Source organism: Salvelinus sp. IW2-2015, unplaced genomic scaffold (genome assembly GCF_002910315.2).
Source record: "Salvelinus sp. IW2-2015 unplaced genomic scaffold, ASM291031v2 Un_scaffold1901, whole genome shotgun sequence".
In the NCBI taxonomy this organism is placed as follows: Eukaryota; Metazoa; Chordata; class Actinopteri; order Salmoniformes; family Salmonidae; genus Salvelinus; species Salvelinus sp. IW2-2015.
In genome coordinates this window covers 43,010-64,146 of record NW_019943262.1, presented here as the reverse complement: position 1 = coordinate 64,146, position 21,137 = coordinate 43,010, and the positions used below count along the sequence as shown (strand labels likewise).

Here is a 21,137-nt window from a genome sequence, read left to right as displayed (position 1 = left end):
GGGCCGTTGTAATTTTCAAAGAGTCACTCGCCCCAACAAGATAACTTGGGCCGTTGTAATTTCAAAGAGTCACTCGCCCCAGCAAAGTAAACTTGAGTAGCTGAGTCCAGTAGTTAAATAAAAAGGTCTATACTAGTTTATTAAAGTGTTTTCTGAGTAAGCTCACATCATAAGCTTCAAGTTAATTAGCCTACCTAAAATTCAGATCAGTCCAAAGTCTGGTGTGTGTGTGTGTGTGTGTGTTGTGAGGTGAGCGAAAGCTTGGGAGAGACAGAAAGGGGGAGTGTGGCAGGGGTACCTGTACCAGACGGGGAGACAGGCCAGGGAGAGAGGGGCAGTGTGGCGGGGGTACCTGTACAGCCAGGGAGAGAGGGGGGAGTGTGGCGGGGTACCTGTACCAGAGGGGGAGAGTGGCGGGGGTACTTGTACCAGACGGAGAGAGGGGGGAGTGTGGCGCGGGGGTACCTGTACCAGCCAGGGAGAGAGGGGGGAGTGTGGCAGGGGTACCTGTACCAGACAGGGGGAGAGGGGGGAGTGTGGCGGGGTACCTGTACCAGAGGGGGAGAGTGGGCGGGGGTACCTGTACCAGCCCAGAGGGAGAGGGGAGTGTGGCGCGGGGGTACCTGTACCAGACGGGAGAGGGGGGAGTTGGCGCGCGGGGTACCTGTACCAGGACAGGGGGAGAGGGGGAGTGTGAGTGTGGCGCGGGGGGTACCTTACCAGACAGGGGGAGAGGGGGAAGTGTGCGGCGGGGGTACCTGTACCAGACGGGGAGACAGGCCAGGGAGAGAGGGGCAGTGTGCGGGTACCTGTACCAGCCAGGGAGAGAGGGGGGAGTGTGGCGGGTACCTGTACCAGAGGGGGAGAGTGGCGGGGTACCTGTACCAGCCAGAGGGAGAGGGGGAGTGTGGCGCGGGTACCTGTACCAGACGGGGAGAGGGGGGAGTGTGGCGCGGGGGTACCTGTACCAGACAGGGGAGAGGGGGGAGTGTGGAGTGTGGCGGGTACCTGTACCAGACAGGGGGAGAGGGGGGAGGTGTGGCGCGGGGGTTACCTGTACCGGAGAGGGGGGAGTGTGGCGCGGGGTACTGTACCAGACAGGGGGAGAGGGGGAAGTGTGGCGCGGGGGTACCTGTACCAGACGGGGAGACAGGCCAGGAGAGAGGGGCAGGTGTGGCGGGGGTACCTGTACCAGCCAGGGAGAGAGGGGGGAGTGTGGCGGGGGTACCTGTACCAGAGGGAGAGTGGGGGGGTACCTGTACCAGCCAGAGGGAGAGGGGGGAGGTGTGCGCGGGGGTACTGTACCAGACGGAGAGAGGGGGAGTGTTGGCGCGGGGGTACCTGTACCAGCCAGGGAGAGAGGGGGGAGTGTGGCAGGGGTACCTGTACCAGACAGGGGAGAGGGGGGAGTTGTGGCGGGGGGTACCTGTAACAGAGGGGGAGAGTGGCGGGGGTACCTGTACCAGCCAGAGGGGGGGGAGTGTGGCGCGGGGGTACCTGTACCAGAGGGGAGAGAGGGGAGTGTGGCGCGGGGTACCTGTACCAGACAGGGGGAGAGGGGGGAGTGTGGCGCGGGGGTACCTGTACCAGACAGGGGGAGGGGGGGAGTGTGGCGCGGGGTACCTGTACCGGAGAGGGGGGAGTGTGGCGTGGGGGTAACCTGTACCAGACAGGGGGAGAGGGGGAAGTGTGGCGCGGGGGTACCTGTACCAGACAGGGGAGAGGGGGGAGTGTGGCGCGGGGGTACGTGTACCAGGACAGGGGGAGAGGGGGAGTGTGGCGCGGTACCTGTACCAGACAGGGGGAGAGGGGGAGTGTTGCGCGGGGTACCTGTACCAGACAGGGGGAGAGGGGGGAGTGTGGCGCGGGGGGTACCTGGACCGGAGAGGGGGGAGTGTGGCGTGGGCGGGTACCTGTACCAGACAGGGGGAGAGGGGGAAGTGTGGCTGGTACAGGTACCCCCGCCACACTGCCCCTCTCTCCCTGGCCTGTCTCCCCGTCTGGTACAGGTACCCCTGCCACACTCCCCCTTTCTGTCTCTCCCAAGCTTTCGCTCACCTCCAACACACACACACACACACACACCAGACTTTGGACTGATCTGAATTTTAGGTAGGCTAATTAACTTGAAGCTTATGATGTGAGCTTACTCAGAAACACTTTAATAAACTAGTATAGACCTTTTTATTTAACTACTGGACTCAGCTACTCAAGTTATCTTGCTGGGGCGAGTGACTCTTTGAAATTACAACGGCCCCAAGTTATCTTGTTGGGGCGAGTGACTCTTTGAAATTACAACGGCCCCAAGTTATCTTGTTGGGGCGAGTGACTCTTTGAAATTACAACCGCCCCAAGTTATTTTCTTTCTTGTCCTTTAAGGTATTTGCCTCATGACTCCTGCACGCTTTATTGACTATGAACTTGCTTGTTTACCCAGCCATGGGACAGACTATGTTTGTTCCCATACTCGCGACTGACTCTCTATTGGTTACACAGACTCTTGCCTCCCATCCTATTCTAACCACCTCTCACCGGCTTTGTATTCATGTTACCTGATGAAATTGCTGCACAATATGATCTTGTTGCCATCTGATGCACATTCAGATGTCATAAATCAACACTGCAGAGCTCTCCCTGTCCTCTGCCGTGCCCTGATTGTATTACTGTTGATGATATCTGGAAATGTGCATGTACACCCTGGCCCATCTATGGTTGTTAACCCCAATTCTGACTTGTGCTCCGATTTCTGCTTCATGGATTTTTGCTCTTGTAAAAGCCTGTGTTTTCTACACATTAAGACTAGAAGATTAAACGTGTGGGTTCACAACTCCAGTTCAGATGTGTAGGTTCTTATTGAGACATGGCTAAAAAAAGAGTGTTCTGTACATTGATGTTAATTAACCTATCTAGTTAGGAAAAAACATTGGCAAGACAGATCTTCCAAAGGTGGTGGAGTGGCAATCTTTACCAAGAAACACCTTCAGTGCTCAGTTGTCTCCACCAAGTCTGCCCACAAACAATTTTATTTGCTGATTTTAAGCATTACGTTTTCAAATAGCTCTTTGTTGACTGTTGCTGGGCATTATCGTCCTCCATCAGCACCGGCTTGTACCCTACCTGCCCTAAGCTCTCTCCTGGCCTGTACCCTACCTGCCCTAAGCTCTCTCCTGGCTCCTTACACCACGTCTGAATTTGTCCTGCTAGGTGACCTAAACTGGGACATGCTTAACTTCTTATGGCTTGGGGGCAGTATTGAGTAGCTTGGATGAATAAGGTGCCCAGAGTAAACTGCCTGCTACTCAGGCCCAGAAGCTAAGATATGCATATTATTAATATATTTGAATAGAAAACACTCTGAAGTTCCTAAAACTGTTTGAATGATATCTGTGAGTATAACAGAACTCATATGGCAGGCAAAAACCTGAGAAAAAAATCCAAACAGGAAGTGGGAAACCTGAGGTTTGTAGTTTTTCAGCTCTGTGCCTATCCAAGATATTTTGTGAAGTGCACCAGTCCCTCCTGTAGCAAAGCACCCCCACAACATGATGCTGCCACCCCCGTGCTTCGGGGTTGGGATGGTGTTCTTCAGCTTGCAAGCCTCCCCCTTTTTCCTCCAAACATAACAATTGTCATTATGGCCAAAAACATATTTTTGTTTCATCAAACCAGAGGACATTTCTCCAAAAAGTACAATCTTTGTCCCCATGTACAGTTGCAAACTGTAGTCTGGCTTTTTATGGCGGTTTTGGAGCAGTGACTTCTTCCTTGCTGAGCGGCCTTTCAGGTTATGTTGATATAGGACTCGTTCTACTGTGGATACAGATACTTTGTACCCGTTTTCTCCAGCATCTTCACAAGGTCCTTTGCTGTTGTTCTGGGATTGATTTGCACTTTTCTCACCAAAGTACATTTATCTCTAGGAGACAGAACGCGTCTCCTTCCTGAGCGGTATGATGGCTGCGTGGTCCCATGATGTTTATACTTGCGTACTATTGTTTGTACAGATGAATGTGGTACCTTCAGGTGTTTGGAAACTGCTCCCAAGGATGAACCAAACTTGTGGAGGTCCACAAATTTTTTTCTTGAGGTCTTGGCCTGATTTCTTTTGATTTTTCCCATTGATGCTCAAGTGTAAAGAGACACAGTTTTGAAGCGCAGGTGCTGTGGATAATACACCACAGTACACCTCCAATTGGACTCAAATTTATTGTCCAATTAGCCTACTATCAGAAGCTTCTAAAGCCATGACATCTCCTTTTCTGCGAAATGTCCAAGCACTGGTTTAAAGCACAGGTCAACTTAGTGTATTGTAAACTTGTGTAACCACTGGAATTTGTCGATTACAGTTGAATGATAAGTGAAATAATCTGTCTGGTAAACATTTGTTGGCAAAACATGACTTGCTCATGCCACAAAGCAGATGTCCTTAACGGACTTGGCCAAGACTATAGCTTTGTTAACAAGCAATTTTCTGAGTGTGTGAACACTCTCAAAACTAAGTTGTATGTAAATTCCGACTTCAACTGGTATCTAAATAGTGTAGTCTGTTAGTGAATGTATTTCGTCGTCCTCTTTGTTGTTAGTGAATGTATTTGCGTCCTCTGTGATGGTTAGTGAATGTATTTGCCGTCCTCTGTGTTGTTACGGTGGAATGTATTTGCGTCCTCTTTGGATGAATGGTTTTGGGCTGTGTTGTTAGTGAATGTATTCGCGTCCTCTGTGTTGTTAGTGAATGTATTCGCGTCCTCTGTGTTGTTAGTGAATGTATTTGCGTCCTCTGTGTTGTTAGTGAATGTATTCGCGTCCTCTGTGTTGTTAGTGAATGTATTCGCGTCCTCTGTGTTGTTAGGAATGTATTCGCGTCCTCTGTGTTGTTAGTGAATGTATTCGCGTCCTCTGTGTTGTTAGTGAATGTATTCCGTCCTCTGTGTTGTTAGTGAATGTATTCGCGTCCTCTGTGTTGTTAGTGAATGTATTCGCGTCCTCTGGTTTGTTAGTGAATGTATTCGCGTCCTCTGTTTGTTAGTGAATGTATTCGCGTCCTCTGTGTTGTTAGTGATGTATTCGCGTCCTCTGTGTTGTTAGTGAATGTACTTCGCGTCCTCTGTGCTGTTGTAGTGAATGTATTCGCGTCCTCTGTGTGTTAGTGAATGTATTCGCGTCCTCTGTGTTGTTAGTGAATGTATTTAACACAGAGGACCTGTGTTGTTAGTGAATGTAACATGATGGACTGACAGGTTTAAATGTGATGATGTGAGAATGTATTTAATGGAAGGTGATAGAAACCGTTCCATCCTGGATGGAGGGGGCCACATAACCACCATAGGATAAAGGTTGAAATTCTCCCAACTCTATTACCCATAGTCGGGTCCTCCCAGGCTCCTTGATCCTGACCTCCCAGTGACCTTTCTCTCTCAGCAGCTTATTGATCTCATCGTTCAGGTCCCGGATCTTAAACTCTCCCAGACCAGCTATCAGAGAGAACAACAGGCAAACACATGGATGAGGTTATGCTCTTCATTCATTAAACATTTATTCACAGTTCAATGTCACATGTAGGACAACTCACCGTTTTGAATCTGAGCAACTTTCTTGGAGATCTCACTGATAATCTGTCGTCTCCACTTCTCTGCTTTAGGCAGCTCAGTACATTCTGAGGCCAGGAACGGTCTCCTCTCCTGCAACAGTCAACACACACGTCAGGATAACAACACAACGACATTACGACGACATTACTTTATGGTGTTCAGTGAACCTCTGGGACAATAAATCGAACATTTGTAATCATTCCCCTAAAGGACATTAGGACATCATCATCATCTTCCTCACCCTGACTTTGCCCTCCTCCAGCTGAGCATTTCTGAACCGGGCCAAGGCCGTCCTGGGGAGACGAGGTGCATTTCACAAGTTAATACAAATACACACTGATTAATAAAACATTTCCTGACCAGTACATAGAGTAGACAGCCAGGGCTCCCGGCCCGGGGACTTGGCCACCTTGGGTTCAGCTCTTGGTGCATCCCAACACCCCCCCCCCCCCCTCTGGTGCATTCCAACACCCTCCCCTCTGGTGCAGCCTACACACCCCCCTCTGGTGCATCCCAACACCCCCCCCCCCCCCCCCCCCCCTTCTGGTGCATCCTAACGCGCCCCCCCCCCTCTGGTGCATCCTAACGCGCCCCCCCCTCTGGTGCATCCTAACCCCGACCCCCCCCTCTGGTGCCTCCTAACGCCCCCCCCGGGTGCCCTCCTAACGCCCCCCCCCCCCCCGGTGCTCCTAACGGCCCCCCCCCCGGTGGCATCCTAACGCCCCCTCCCGCCTGTGCATCCTAACGCCCCCTCCCGGTGCATTCCTAACGCCCCCTCCCGGTGCATCCTAACGCCCCCTCCCGGTGCATCCTAACGCCCCCTCCCGGTGCTCCTAACGCGCCCCTCCCGTGCATCCTACACCCCCCTCCCGGTGCATCCTAACGCCCCCTCCCGGTGCATCCTAACGCCCCCTCCCGGTGCATCCTAACGCACCCTCCCGGTGCATCCTAACGCCCCCCTCTGGTGCATCCTAACGCCCCTGTTTCAATCTGAAATACACAGAGAAACTGAATAAGTGTTCAATATATTCAGTTGATTCCCTACCAAGGTCAATACATCTCTGAAAATTGTTTCATTCTGTTTTAATGTGTGGATTCCGTTAGGGCCCTAACGGTCATATTTGGCCCAGAATGAGGCTCTCCACTACCACTAGTCTCCCTGCCGCTGAAAACAACAACAGCATGATGCTGCCACCACCGTGCTTCACCGTAGGGATGGTGCCAGGTTTCCTCCAAACGTGACGCCTGGCATTCAGGCCAAAGAGTTCAATCTTAGTTTCATCAAATCAAATTTTATTTTGTCACGTGCGCCGAAAACAACAGGTGTAGACCTTACAGTGAAATGCTTACTTACAAGCCCTTAACCAACAATGCAGTTAAGAAAAAATAAGTGTAAAGTAATTTTTTTTATTTTTAAATAAACAGTAACAAATAATTAAAGAGCAGCAAGAAAAGATCAATAGCGTGGCTATATACAGGGGGTACCGGTTGGTCGAGGTAACATGTACATGTAGGTAGAGTTACAGTGACTATGCATCAGACAAGAGAATCTTGCTTCTCATGGTTTGAGAGTCCTTTAGATGCCTTTTGGTCAAACTCCAAGTGGGATGTTATGTGCCTTTTACTGAGGAGTGGCTTCGGTCTGGCCACTCTACCATAAAGGCCTGATTGGTGGAGTGCTGCAGAGATGGTTGTCCTTCTGGAAGGTTCTCCCATCTCCACAGAAGAACTGTGGAGCGCTGTCAGTGACCATCAGGTTCTTGGTCCCCTCCCTGAGTAAGGCCCTTCACCCCGATTGCTCAGTTTGGCCAGGCGGCCAGCTCTAGGAAGAGTCTTGGTGGTTCCAAACTTCTTCCATTTGAGAATGATGGAGGCCACTGTGTTCTTGGGGACCTTCAATGCTGCAGAAATGTTTTGGTACCCTTCCCCAGATCTGTACCTCGACACAATCCTGTCTCGGAGCTCTACGGACAAATCCTTCGACTTCATGTCTGGTTTTTGCTCTGACATGCACTGTCAACTGTTGGACCTTATATAGACAGATGTGTGCCTTTCAAAATCATGTCCAATCAACTGAATTTACCACAGGTGGACTCCAATCAAGTTGTATAAATATCAAGGATGATCAATGGAAACAGGATGCACCTGAGCTCAATTTCGAGTCTCATAGCAAAGGGTCTGAATACTTATGTAAATAAGGTATCTTTTTTTNCAAGGATGATCAATGGAAACAGGATGCACCTGAGCTCAATTTCGAGTCTCATAGCAAAGGGTCTGAATACTTATGTAAATAAGGTATCTTTTTTTTTTTAATACCTTTGCAAAATTTTCTAAAAACCTGTTTTCACTTTGTCATTATGGGGTATTGTGTGTAGATTGATGATGTTATTTATTTCATCCATTTCAGAATAAGGCTGTAACGTAACAAAATGTGGAAAAAGTCAAGGGGTCTGAATACTTTCCGAATGCACTGTACAACCACATGGCATGATTTATGAATGGCAAAGGGATATTTTTTTATTTTATTTAACTAGACAAGTCAGTTAAGAACTAATTCTTATTTACAATGACGGCCTAGGAACAGTGGGTTAGACCTGCCTTGTTCAGGGGTAGAACGACAGATTTTTACCTTGTCAGCTCGGGGATTCGATCTTGCAACCTTTGCCGCCCCATAGAGACTTTATTCAGTCAGTTTTACACCTTTTAAATCAACTAGTCAGCACTTGCTGTTCAGTTGTCAATCAACACACAGTAAATAGCCTACTGTTGCCACGACTTTGAGTGGCTGGCTATATGAAACACACAAAATAAAATAAATGAGTGTCAGAAAACAATAATTAGTCTAAGAGGATTAACTCATCATTAGCACTTACATTATATGGGACATGCAAATTCATGAGCATCATGCTTTCTCTCCCTCCTTGGTGTAAAGAAATTCAACTGCAACTAGAGATCTGTATGTAATGATGAGATGCTCACGTCTCCACCCTAACAACGGGAGTTGTTGTCTCAAAGGCGGGAAGGCAGGAGACCAAATTAAGTCCATAGAAATGCATAGGGCTTATTTTGGACAGATCTTGGCGAGAGTGAAACCTGTCGCTTCGCCTCTTCCTCTCTGCTGTATTTCCATCATCGCTGGCTTTGTGACTGACAGGTGCCTGTCCTATCAATAGATCACTAGGAGATACATACCATTCATTCAAGCAGGAAAGGACGACAGACTAGCGAATTGAAACTTTTAAATGAAAAGTAGCCTAGTTAATATGAAGTGGAAATAGTAGCTGGCTGAAAATGAGTCTGTAGCCAGCTGATTAGTCGACAGCCGGGGTCAGTCAGACACCAGAGCATAACATAGTGAGTGACATGTTCAGTGGCTACATGACAGAGACACCACATGGACTATAAACAGAAATAGCATCAGTATTCTCTCACATTAATTTGACAGTAGGCCTATGGCTCAAATATAATCAAAATATAAAGGCAAGCATATACTTACATGGCCTTCTCCGCATTACGAGCCTATTAGAAAGAAAACAATAAATGGTCAATCCATTTGAACCCAATCCCTTTTTGACAGCACCCCTTTCTATTTCAACAAAACTTTTCATTCATATTTGCCCATTTTAGCAGCACTCAGAAAGTGAATTTTTGCACCTAAATGCCAAAACAAAAGATAACAGGGTTTTTAACTTGCCCATGTACGAAAGATGTTTTACTTGTGCGAAAAAGAGTCCATAACACCATCGGCCAAAAGGGTGACTGCAAACTAGTAAAGTACATAGGAGGGATCTGAAATAATTGTCTGCGCTTGGTTGGTGACCACCGCCGATGTTAACGCCCCCTAGCGGACAGCTAAAAAATTAAATGTACTATAAAAAAAAGACTGCTACGCATTTAGCTGGCATGCTACAGGAGAGACCAGAGGAATCATAACATTGATAAAAAATATATTTAGTGGATCAAATCTTTTATAGCCTATTCCCCTGATGGAGCTGTGGCATGAAAGACCTGTAGTAGTCTAGGTCTATCTGTGGTACTAAAGAGACATGTAGTAGTCTAGGTCTATCTGGCTATCTGTGGTAGTCTAGGTCTATCTGTGGTAGTCTTGGTCTATCTGTGGTACTAAAGACACGTGTGGTAGTCTAGGTCTATCTGTGGTACTAAAGACACGTGTGGTAGTCTAGGTCTATCTGTAGTAGTCTAGGTCTATCTGTGGTACTAAAGACACGTGTAGTCAGTCTTAGTCTATCTGGCATCTGTGGTAGTCTACGTCTATCTGTGGTACTAAAGAGCTGGTCATACCAGGTCACACCAGGTCATTTCCACTGAGTGTTTAATAGACCAGGTCATATCCACTGAGTGGTTTAATAGACAGGTCATATCCACTGAGTGGTTTAATAGACCAGGTCATATCCACTGAGTGGTTTAATAGACCAGGTCAATCCACTGAGTGGTTTAATAGACCAGGTCATATTCATATCCACTGAGGGTTTAATAGACCAGTCATATCATATCCACTGAGTGGTTTAATAGACCAGGTTATCCACTGAGTGGTTAATAGACCAGGTTCAATCCACTGAGTGGTTTAATAGACCAGGTCATATCCACTGATGGTTAATAGACCAGGTCATATCCACGAGTGTTAAAGACCAGGTCATATCCACTGAGTGGTTTAATAGACCAGGTCATATTCATATCCACTGAGTGGTTTAATAGATCAGGTCATATCCACTGAGTGTTAATAAGCCAGGTCATATTCATATCCACTGAGTGGTTTAATAGACCAGGTCATATTCACGGAGTGGTTTAATAGACCAGGTCAAAGATATGGACTGACACAACAATCAGACAGACACTGGAGTGTCCTCTAGAAAAATAACCAAGATCATCCAACAGTCGAGAGAGAAACACATCTTCTGACTGGATATTTTGCACTGCTTTGGTGAGACTAGCTCTGTCTACATTGTCCCTTGCTTTGTGTAAATATACATATTAATTGAAAATGGGCTATAGTAAATAGGAATATAGGTAATTTAGTCAGAAAGTAAACTATGCCCTGCCCTGCTGTGTCTGGGCAGCGCCACTGCTGATCCCATATTCTGATCGAGTAGTAGTTTGATAGTGATGTTTTACTTGTCCATCGAACAACTGAAATGTATTATTCTGGTGTCCGACTTTCTCTTCTTCCTCCATTTACCCAGACAAGTAGACAAGTCTCAATTTATTATGACATTGTATTTATTTAGGTAGCCCAACTGAGACCAGGGTCACATTTCCAATGGTGTACTGAGTACAAACATTTTGTCACAACATGAAGAACAATTAAGATCACAATTGAGACAAGAATAAAAATAACAAGGCAACAACCTCAACACTACAAATATACCATACAATAAAACAACTGCAATCCTCAATGAATTCACTCAACAACAGAGTCCTAACATGTCTAGGGGGACTATGGATCCTCAGTGAATTCACTCAACCAGAGTCCTAAACTGTCCTAGGGGGACTATGGGATCCTCAGTGAATTCACTCAACAGAGTCCTAAACTGTACTAGGGGACTATGGGATCCTCAGTGAATTCACTCAACACAGTCCTAAACTGTCCTAGGGGGACTATGGGATCCTCAGTGAATTCACTCAACAACAGAGTCCTAAACTGTCGTAGGGGGACTATGGGATCCTCAGTGAATTCACTCAACAACGAGTCCTAAACTGTACTAGGGGACTATGGATCCTCAGTGAATTCACTCAACAGAGTTCCTAAACTGTCCTAGGGACTATGGGATCCTCAGTGAATTCACTCAACAAACAGAGTCCTAAACTGTCCTAGGGGGACTATGGGATCCTCAGTGAATTCACTCAACAGAGTCCTAAACTGTCCTAGGGGGACTATGGGATCCTCAGTGAATTCACTCAACAACAGAGTCCTAAACTGTCCTAGGGGGACTATGGGATCCTCAGTGAATTCACTCAACAGAGTCCTAAACTGTCTAGGGGACTATGGGATCCTCAGTGAATTCACTCAACACAGAGTCCTAAACTGTCGTAGGGGACTATGGGATCCTCAGTGAATTCACTCAACAGAGTCCTAAACTGTCGTAGGGGGACTATGGATCCTCAGTGAATTCACTCAACAACGAGTCCTAAACTGTCCTAGGGGGACTATGGGATCCTCAGTGAATTCACTCAACAACAGAGTCCTAAACTGTCTAGGGGACTATGGGATCTCAGTGAATTCACTCAACAACAGAGTCCTAAACTGTCTAGGGGGACTATGGGATCCTCAGTGAATTCACTCAACAGAGTCCTAAACTGTCCAGGGGGGACTATGGGATCCTCAGTGAATTCACTCAACAGAGTCCTAAACTGTACTAGGGGGACTATGGGATCCTCAGTGAATTCACTCAACAAACGTCCTAAACTGTCCTAGGGGGACTATGGATCCTCAGTGAATTCACTCAACAACAGAGTCCTAAACTGTCTAGGGGACTATGGGATCCTCAGTGAATTCACTCAACAGAGTCCTAAACTGTCCTAGGGGGACATATGGGATCCTCAGTGAATTCACTCAACAACAGAGTCCTAAACTGTCCTAGGGGGACTATGGGATCCTCAGTGAATTCACTCAACAACAGAGTCCTAAACTGTCCTAGGGGGACTATGGATCCTCAGTGAATTCACTCAACAGAGTCCTAAACTGTCCTAGGGGGACTATGGATCCTCAGTGAATTCACTCAACAACAGAGTCCTAAACTGCTCTAGGGGACTATGGTCCTCAGTGAATTCACTCAACAGAGTCCTAAACTGTCCTAGGGGACTATGGGATCCTCAGTGAATTCACTCAACAACAGAGTCCTAAACTGTCTAGGGGATATGGGATCCTCAGTGAATTCACTCAACAACAAGTCTCAAACTGCTAGGGGGACTATGGGATCCTCAGTGAATTCACCTACAACAGAGTCCTAAACTGTCCTAGGGGGACTATGGATCCTCAGTGAATTCACTCAACAACGAGTCCTAAACTGTCGTCGGGACTATGGGATCCTCAGTGAATTCACTCAACAGAGTCCTAAACTGTCCTAGGGACTATGGGATCCTCAGTGAATTCACTCAACAACAGAGTCCTAAATGTCCTAGGGGACTATGGATCCTCAGTGAATTCATCACAACAGAGTCCTAAACTGTCCTAGGGGACTATGGATCCTCAGTGAATTCACTCACAACACAGAGTCCTAAACTGTCCTAGGGGGACTATGGGATCCTCAGTGAATTCACTCAACCAGAGTCCTAAACTGTCTAGGGGGACTATGGTCCTCAGTGAATTCACTCAACACGAGTCCTAAACTGTCCTAGGGGACTATGGGATCCTCAGTGAATTCACTCAACAACAGAGTCCTAAACTTCGTAGGGGACTATGGATCCTCAGTGAATTCACTCACACAGAGTCCTAAACGTCCTAGGGGACTATGGGATCCTCAGTGAATTCACTCAACAACAGAGTCTAAACTGTCGTGGGACTATGGGATCCTCAGTGAATTCACTCAACAACAGAGTCCTAAACTGTCCTAGGGGGGACTATGGGATCCTCAGTGAATTCACTCAACAACAGAGTCCTAAACTGTCTAGGGGACTATGGGATCCTCAGTGAATTCACTCAAACGAGTCCTAAACTGTCCTAAGGGGACTATGGGATCCTCAGTGAATTCACTCAAACAGAGTCCTAAACTGTCTAGGGGACTATGGGATCCTCAGTGAATTCACTCAACAGAGTCCTAAACTGTCCTAGGGGACTATGGGATCCTCAGTGAATTCACTCAACAACAGAGTCCAAACTGTCCTAGGGGGACTATGGGATCCTCAGTGAATTCACTCAACAACAGAGTCCTAAACTGTCCTAGGGGACTATGGATCCTCAGTGAATTCACTCAACAACAGAGTCCTAAACTGTCCTAGGGGGACTATGGGATCCTCAGTGAATTCACTCAACAACAGAGTCCTAAAACTGTCCTAGGGACTATGGGATCCTCAGTGAATTCACTCAACAGAGTCCTAAACTTGCCTAGGGGACTATGGGATCCTCAGTGAATTCACTCAACAACAGAGTCCTAAACTGTCGTAGGGGACTATGGATCTCAGTGTTCACTCAACAGAGTCCTAAACTGTCCTAGGGGGACTATGGGATCCTCAGTGAATTCACTAACAACAGAGTCCTAAACTGTCTAGGGGGACTATGGGTCCTCAGTGAATTCACTCACAACAGAGTCCTAAACTGTCCTAGGGGACTATGGGATCCTCAGTGAATTCACTCAACAACGAGTCCTAAACATGTCTAGGGGGACTATGGGATCCTCAGTGAATTCACTCAACAGAGTCCTAAACTGTCCTAGGGACTATGGATCTCAGTGATTCACTCAACAACAGAGTCCTAAACTTGTCTAGGGGGACTATGGATCCTCAGTGAATTCACTCAACAGAGTCCTAAACTGTCCTAGGGGACTATGGGATCCTCAGATTCACTCAACAACAGATCCTAAACTGTCCTAGGGGACTATGGGATCCTCAGTGAATTTACTCAACACAGAGTCCTAAACTGTCCTAGGGGGACTATGGGATCCTCAGTGAATTCACTCAACAACAGAGTCCTAAACTGTCCTAGGGGGACTATGGGATCAAGATGCAAGGAATTTTGTAGGTTTTTCCAACAATTTTGAGCAAATAAGCTGAAGGAGGATTTACCTAAATTGGTAGAGACCAGAGGGACCTCAAGAGTTAACCAATCCTGCTAGTGGGTTTGGTATCTCATTATTTTATATGTTAGCAACAGAGTTCGGTAAGTTGGAAGCTTGTGTAGTAGGGTTTTGGAAACAAAAATGGAATAATGAATTGATCTACAGGACTTTAATAAGGGCCAGCCAACCTTTTGATACAGGATGCAGTGGTGAGTATTAAAACTGTCACCAGTGATAAAACAAATGGCGCTATCTTAGACAGCATCCAAAGGTTTAAGAGTAGTAGCTGCTGCAATCTGTTAAATGGTGTCACCATAATCAAGAACCGGCAAGTTGACTGTACACTCTGCTTCCTGCTATTTAGGGAGAGGCAATATCTATTTCAAAACAACAACAAGCCCACTTTAAATCTGAACTTTTTGACTAGCTGGAATCCCGAGCAGTCGAAGTGTCGAGTCTGTTGATGTGCCCTTGAGCAAGGCACTTTACCCTAATTGCTCCTGTAAGTCCCTCTAGAACGTCTGCTAAATGACTAAAATGTAAATGATTGCAATAAGGGTCAACTTTGAGCGCCTATACCTCCTGAATGTTTTGGCAACCAGGTCCAAAAAGTTACGTTCTGACCACATCTCCCATATGCAAACATGTATGGAAAGTTGTTTGAATCAAATGAGATGCTGTCAAAAAGTGATGGATTTACCCTAAGTTGAAAGTTAGTTGTGCGTTTCTTACAGCTATGAAAGTCAGTAGTATCACGTGGTTCATGGGAAATTAACTCAAACAATTAGCTAGTTAGTCGAGGAACATTTAAAACATTTGTGATAACAAGCTAGCTTCTAGGGCTAGCAGCTAAAGTTAGCCAGCTAGCTAATAGCAAGATTGTTAGCTACATTAACTTCTTAAATTATGACTTATCTCTGACTAAATAAATGAAGTACGTTTATTACTTACCATATATATTGATTAGCTAGCTAAAGTAGTTACTTCAGTCTTTGAACACCTCTTCCAAAACGTTTGCTAGATGTTTTTCACAAGTTGAAAGCGGATGCACCAAAGACAATACCATATGAAGATAGGCTAAAACTGCTTCTCCAATAGAAATCCCCAATCACACGTGTAGGCGATGTCATGGCGACGTTGGCTAGATAAGCTCATGCGCAGAAACTAGTCATCGGATCTAACGGTCGTCTCGCGTCGAACTGCGCATGTGCAGGCCGTATATTCAAAGGCACTTCACTGTCAGTTTGTCACTTTCACGGGGTTGAAGTAATAACATGTTCAACTACTTAAGACATTGTCTCGAATCTAGGTTATGCCTTTAGATTTCGCGAAAATTAACAACTAAGGAAGTATTTTTCACTTTTCTCAATGACTTCTCAAACTCCGACCTTGTCTGTTTCGCAAGCGTTCCCGGAAGTCTCGTGATGTTGTGCCTCTGAATTTAGAAACTCTACGGTGCACGCTGCGAAACCAACAGGAAGTAGAACGTTGCATTCTGGCGTCAAAGTTGAAAGTTGACGCAAAGGCACTCAAACGTGCAGCAATTATGATTTTTGTTTTAGCTTATACATAACGCATTTTTTTATGATCAAATAGTCCAGATTTGTTGAAAAGCCTTCATAGACAATCGAACTGAATCTCATGGTGTAAGCTGTTTCTTTATTTTTGTATGACTCTGACTGTTGTAACTGTGTTTGTTTCATGCTTTCAGTGCATTTTTACCTCAACTGCCTACATTCATGATATATTGTGGGTATATTGTAAGAATGCTACACAAAACTGTGAATATTGCGTAGCCATCACGTCTAAGATTTGTCCTGGTGGTGCTTGTTTACTATTCACACAGCTGAAATAGCGTAGATAACTGTTATGTTTGTCATGGTGTTCATTAAGCATCAGCTGTCAGAGCAGTTTACAGATCACTGTACCTGTACACAGCCAATCTGTAAATAGCACACCCAACTACCTCACCCCCATATTATTACTTACCCTCTTGCTCTTTTGCACCCACTATCTCTACTTGCACATCATCATATGCACATCCATCACTCCATTGTTAATGCTAAATAGTTTATATTTTGCCTCTATGGCCTATTTATTGCCTACCTCCCTAATCTTCTACATTTGCACATACTGTACATAGATTTTTTCTTTTGTGTTATTGACTGTACGTTTGTTTATGTGTAACTCTGTGTTGTTTGTTTTTGTCGCACTGCTTTGCTTAATCTTGGCCAGGTCGCAGTTGTAAATGAGAACTTGTTCTCAACTGGCCTACCTGGTTAAATAAAGGTGAAATAAATAAAAAATTAAGCATTGACTATAAAACATTGAATCATGTTCCTTTGCTCCCCTACAGGTTCTGAAAGTAATCTGAACGTTATGTCAGCTCTCCACAAGGACAGGTTGCAGCTATTGTTCACCCTTTTTTATATATTTTTTTACATTTTGCCGTTTGAATAAATAACATTATAACCTTTGTGTGTGTCTGTGTTTAGGACTCCACGATGTGAGGGGTCTTTAATATAAAGGGATTGTCCTATCCCCACGATGTGAGGGGTCTTTAATATAAAGGGGTTGTCCTATCCCCACTATGTGAGGGGTCTTTAATATAAAGGGGTTGGTCTTAACCCCACTATTGAGGGGTCTTTAATTATGAAAGGGGTTGTCCTATCCCCAAACGATGTGAGGGTACTTATATATAAAGGGTTGTCTTAACCCACTATGTGAGGGTCTTTAATATAAAGGGGTTGTCCTATCTCCCACGTGTAGGGGTCTTAATATATAAAGGGGTTGTCCTACCCCACTGATGTGAGGGCGTCTTTAATATAAAGGGTTGTCCTATCCCCACTATCGATGTGATGGGGTTGTAATATTAAAGGGGTTGTCCTGATATCCCCACTATGTGAGGGGTCTTTAATATAAAAGGTTGTCCCTTCCCCACTAGTGTAGGGCTTTAATATAAGGGTTTGTCCTATCCCCACGACTTGTGAGGGTCTTTAATATAAAGGGTTGTTACCTACCCACTATGTAAGGGGTCTTTAATAGTAAAGGGGTGTGTCCATCCCCACTATTGTGAGGCGTCTTTAATAATAAAGGGGTTTGTCCTATCCCACTATGTGAGGGGCCTTTAATATAAAGGGTTGTCCTATCACCCCACTGTGAGGGGTCTTTAATATAAAGGGGTTGTCCTATCCCCACTATGTGAGGGGCCTTTAATATAAAGGGGTTGTCCTATCCCCATTATGTGAGGGGTCTTTAATATAAAGGGTTTGTCCTATCCCCACGATGTGAGGGGTCTTTAATATATTTAGGGGTTGTCTTAACCCCACTATGTGAGGGGTCTTTAATATATTTAGGGGTTGTCCTAACCCCACTATACTGTCAAATAAATACCTACTACCCTCCAGACCTACAGTATTTATTAACTGTCTTGTTAAATAATTAATATCCTTAATGCTTACAGTTAGTTTTATACACTATGGGAACAACAGCCATTTGTTTTATACAGGATATTGTAAAAACATTTGAATGAAGAGAGAGACAGGGCTCCAACATCCTAACATTTGAATGAAGAGAGAGACAGACTAAGTACCAATGACAGCATGTTCTATCCATATGCTTTATTAGTCTCTTGTTTTATAAATGGAATGCAAAAGTACATAAGATCAGGCCATGTCACTGTTTTTCTGTTTTTCTCTCTACACCTGCATCTGTGCTGTGACCCGGTCCATCTCAGCTGTTCTGACCTGTCTCAGCCCTTCCTGTAGGTCCACTATCTCCCTTTGGCTGTCAATGTGCTGCTGCTGTGAGCTCTGCATCCTTACCACCATACACTGGGCCGAGCTGGGAAGAAACACACACGTTGGTACAGGAGGACATTATACGAACAGCATATTAAGTTTAGGGAATGATAACACAAGCCACCTCAGCAGTTATTTCATGACTGTTCTAGCTGCTCCAGCTTGTGGAGGTGACTAGTACAGGCCGCCTCCCAGATGCTCCTACAAGCTTCACTAACGCAGGGTAGACTTTGTGTGTGGATCTTCTCTTGACCACACAGGGTGGGTCAACTCCCACCGAGTGCGCCGTAGGTCTGGATTATCCCGTGGTATGAGCCTCTTTCCCAATCCTAACCCTTTATCCCCCAATCCTAACCCTTTATCCCCCAATCCAAACTGTTTATCCCCAATCCTAACCCTTTATCCCCCAATCCTAACTGTTTATCCCCAATCCTAACCCTTTATCCCCCAATCCAACCCTTGTATCCCCCCCAATCCAAACGGTTTATCCCCCAATCTTAACCCTTTATCCCCCAATCCCTAACCCTTTATCCCCAATCCAAGAACTGTTTATCCCCAATCCTAACCCATTATCCCCCAATCCAAACTGTTATCCCAATCCTAACCCATTTATCCCCCAATCCTAACTGTTGATCCCCAATCCTAACCCTTTATCCCCCAATCCTAACCCTTTATCCCCCAATCCTAACCTTTATCCCCCGATCCAAAACTGTTTATCCATCCTAACCATTATCCCCCAATCCAAACTGTTTATCCCAATCCTTAACCCCCCCATTTATCCCCAATCCTTAACTTGTTTATCCCCCAATCCTAACCTTTATCCCCAAATCCTAACCCTTTATCCCCCAATCCTAACCGCTTTATCCCCCGATCCAAAACTGTTTTATCCCCCAATCCCTAACCATTTATCCCCCAATCCTAACTGTTTATCCCCCCAATCCAAACTGTTTATCCCCAATCCAAACTGTTTATCCCCAAATCCCAAACTTTATCCCCCAATCCAAATGTTTTATCCCCAATCCTAACCCTGTTATTCCCCCAATCCAAACCTTTATCCCCAATCCAAACCCTTTATCCCCCAATCCAAACTGTTTATCCCCAATCCTTAACGCTTTATCCCACAATCGCTAACCCTTTATCCCCCATCCAAACTGTTCATCCCCATCCTAAACCCTTTATCCCCCAATCCTTAACCCTTTATCCCCCAAATCCTAACCCTTTAATCCCCCAATCCTAACTGTTTATCCCCAAATCCTAACTGTCTTTATCCCTCCGATCCTAACCTTTATCGCCCATTGCCTAACCCTTTATCCCCAATCCACCTAAACCCTGTACTCCCCAATCCTACCCTTTATCCCCCATCCAACCGTTTATCCCCCATCCAAACTCGTTTATCCCATCCTAACCCTTTATCCCCAATACACTAACCCTTTATCCTCACCAATCCGTACCTTTATCCCCCACCTAACCCGTTGTATCCCCCATCCTAACCTTTATCATCTACCCTTCCCCAATCCTAAACCCTTTATCCCCCAATCCTAACCCTTTATCCCCAATCCAACTGTTGTATCCCCAAATCCTAACTGTTTATCCCTCGATCCTAAACCCTTTATCCCCCAATCCTAACCCTAATCCTTTTTCTTCCTCTGCTTCGGGAACTCCATTGGTGAGGTTGGAGTGCCAGGTTACTCAGGCTTTCAGGAGAGAGAGATAGTGGTGAGGTGTGGAGTGCCAGGTTACTCAGGCTGTCAGGAGAGATAGTGTAGGTGTGGAGTGCCAGGTTACTCAGCTGTCAGAGAGAGATAGTGGTGCAGTGTGGAGTCCAGGTTACTCAGGCTGTCAGGAGAGAGCATAGTGGTGAGTGTGGAGTGCCAGTACTCAGGGCTGTCAGGAGAGAGAGATAGTGGTGAGGTGTGGAGTGCCAGTTACTCAGGCTGTCAGGAGAGATAGTGGTGAGTGTGGAGTGCCAGGTTACTCAGGCTGTCAGGAGAGAGATAGTGGTGAGGTGTGGAGTGCCAGGTTACTCGGGCTGTCAGGAGAGAGAGAATAGTGGTGAGGTGTGGAGTGCCAGGTTACTCGGGCTGTCAGGAGAGAGAGATAGTGGTGAGGGTGGAGTGCCAGGTTACTCAGGCTGTCAGGAGAGATAGTGGTGAGGTGTGGAGTGCCAGGTACTCAGGCTGTCAGGTAGCCTAGTGGTTAGGAGCGTTGGACTAGTAACCGAAAGGTTGCAAGATCGAATCCCCGAGCTGACAAGGTAAAAATCTGTCGTTCTGCCCCTGAACAAGGCAGTGTAACCCGCTGTTCCTAGGCCGTCATTGTAAATAAGAATTAGTTCTTAACTGACTTGCCTAGTTTAAATAAATGTAAACAAAAAACTCACACCCTCTACACTCTAAAGGTCAACTCAAAAGGTCTAACCCTCATTTAACTAGATCTAGCTCAGCCAACTTTAAAAGGCTCAGACACGCCAATATAATTTGCTTGCTAAGTACTTCGGGAACGTAATTTGTGAATAGTGCCGCACCGATCGCATGGAGAATCACCTGAAAAATTTACTGAACGTCTGCAGACAAACGCTAGATCGCGATGTTTTGCGAGCCCTAAACCTCGTTTAGCTATAATAGATTCAAAACTCACTTAACCAATAACCTTTAACCTTAAACTCAATAACCAACTCAAATTCTTCACACATGTAGAATCAATACTCCATGGAACAGGGAGAAAAATACTGTATGCACTTTGTAGTTTTTGTAAACATGCTTGTCAACCAGTGGAGGCTGCTGAGGGATGCCACCAACCTGTGTTGTCATTTATACGCACATTATACGTCAATGTGAATAAACAGAATACATCAGCAATTAAACCGTTTTGAAGATATGAAACTCAGAATGTTCAGTCTAACTCCCCTTCCTGTGCTTATTCAGGTTAAAATTACATTAGACATTTTAATTTCTAGGACTGTCCACCTCTGACCTAGAATCCTTTTTATGTCTCCATTTTGGTTGGATCTTCTCTCC

The 21,137-nt window shown here is 45.7% G+C and overlaps 1 protein-coding gene across 1 annotated transcript in view; it reads right to left on the bottom strand.

Moving 5' to 3' along the window:
• Positions 1-15,401, bottom strand: part of isy1 (ISY1 splicing factor homolog) — a 36,176-nt gene extending 20,775 nt beyond the window's left edge. The window contains exons 1-5 of the mRNA XM_024139761.2: positions 15,272-15,401; positions 9,085-9,107; positions 5,830-5,881; positions 5,570-5,678; positions 5,359-5,471 (exon numbers count right to left, since the gene is read on the bottom strand). Of these exons, the coding sequence (XP_023995529.1) occupies positions 5,359-5,471; positions 5,570-5,678; positions 5,830-5,881; positions 9,085-9,107; positions 15,272-15,274 (300 nt within the window). The 5' untranslated portion in view covers positions 15,275-15,401. The remainder of the gene's footprint in view (positions 1-5,358; positions 5,472-5,569; positions 5,679-5,829; positions 5,882-9,084; positions 9,108-15,271) is intronic.
• Between the last annotated feature and the right edge of the window lie 5,736 nt (positions 15,402-21,137).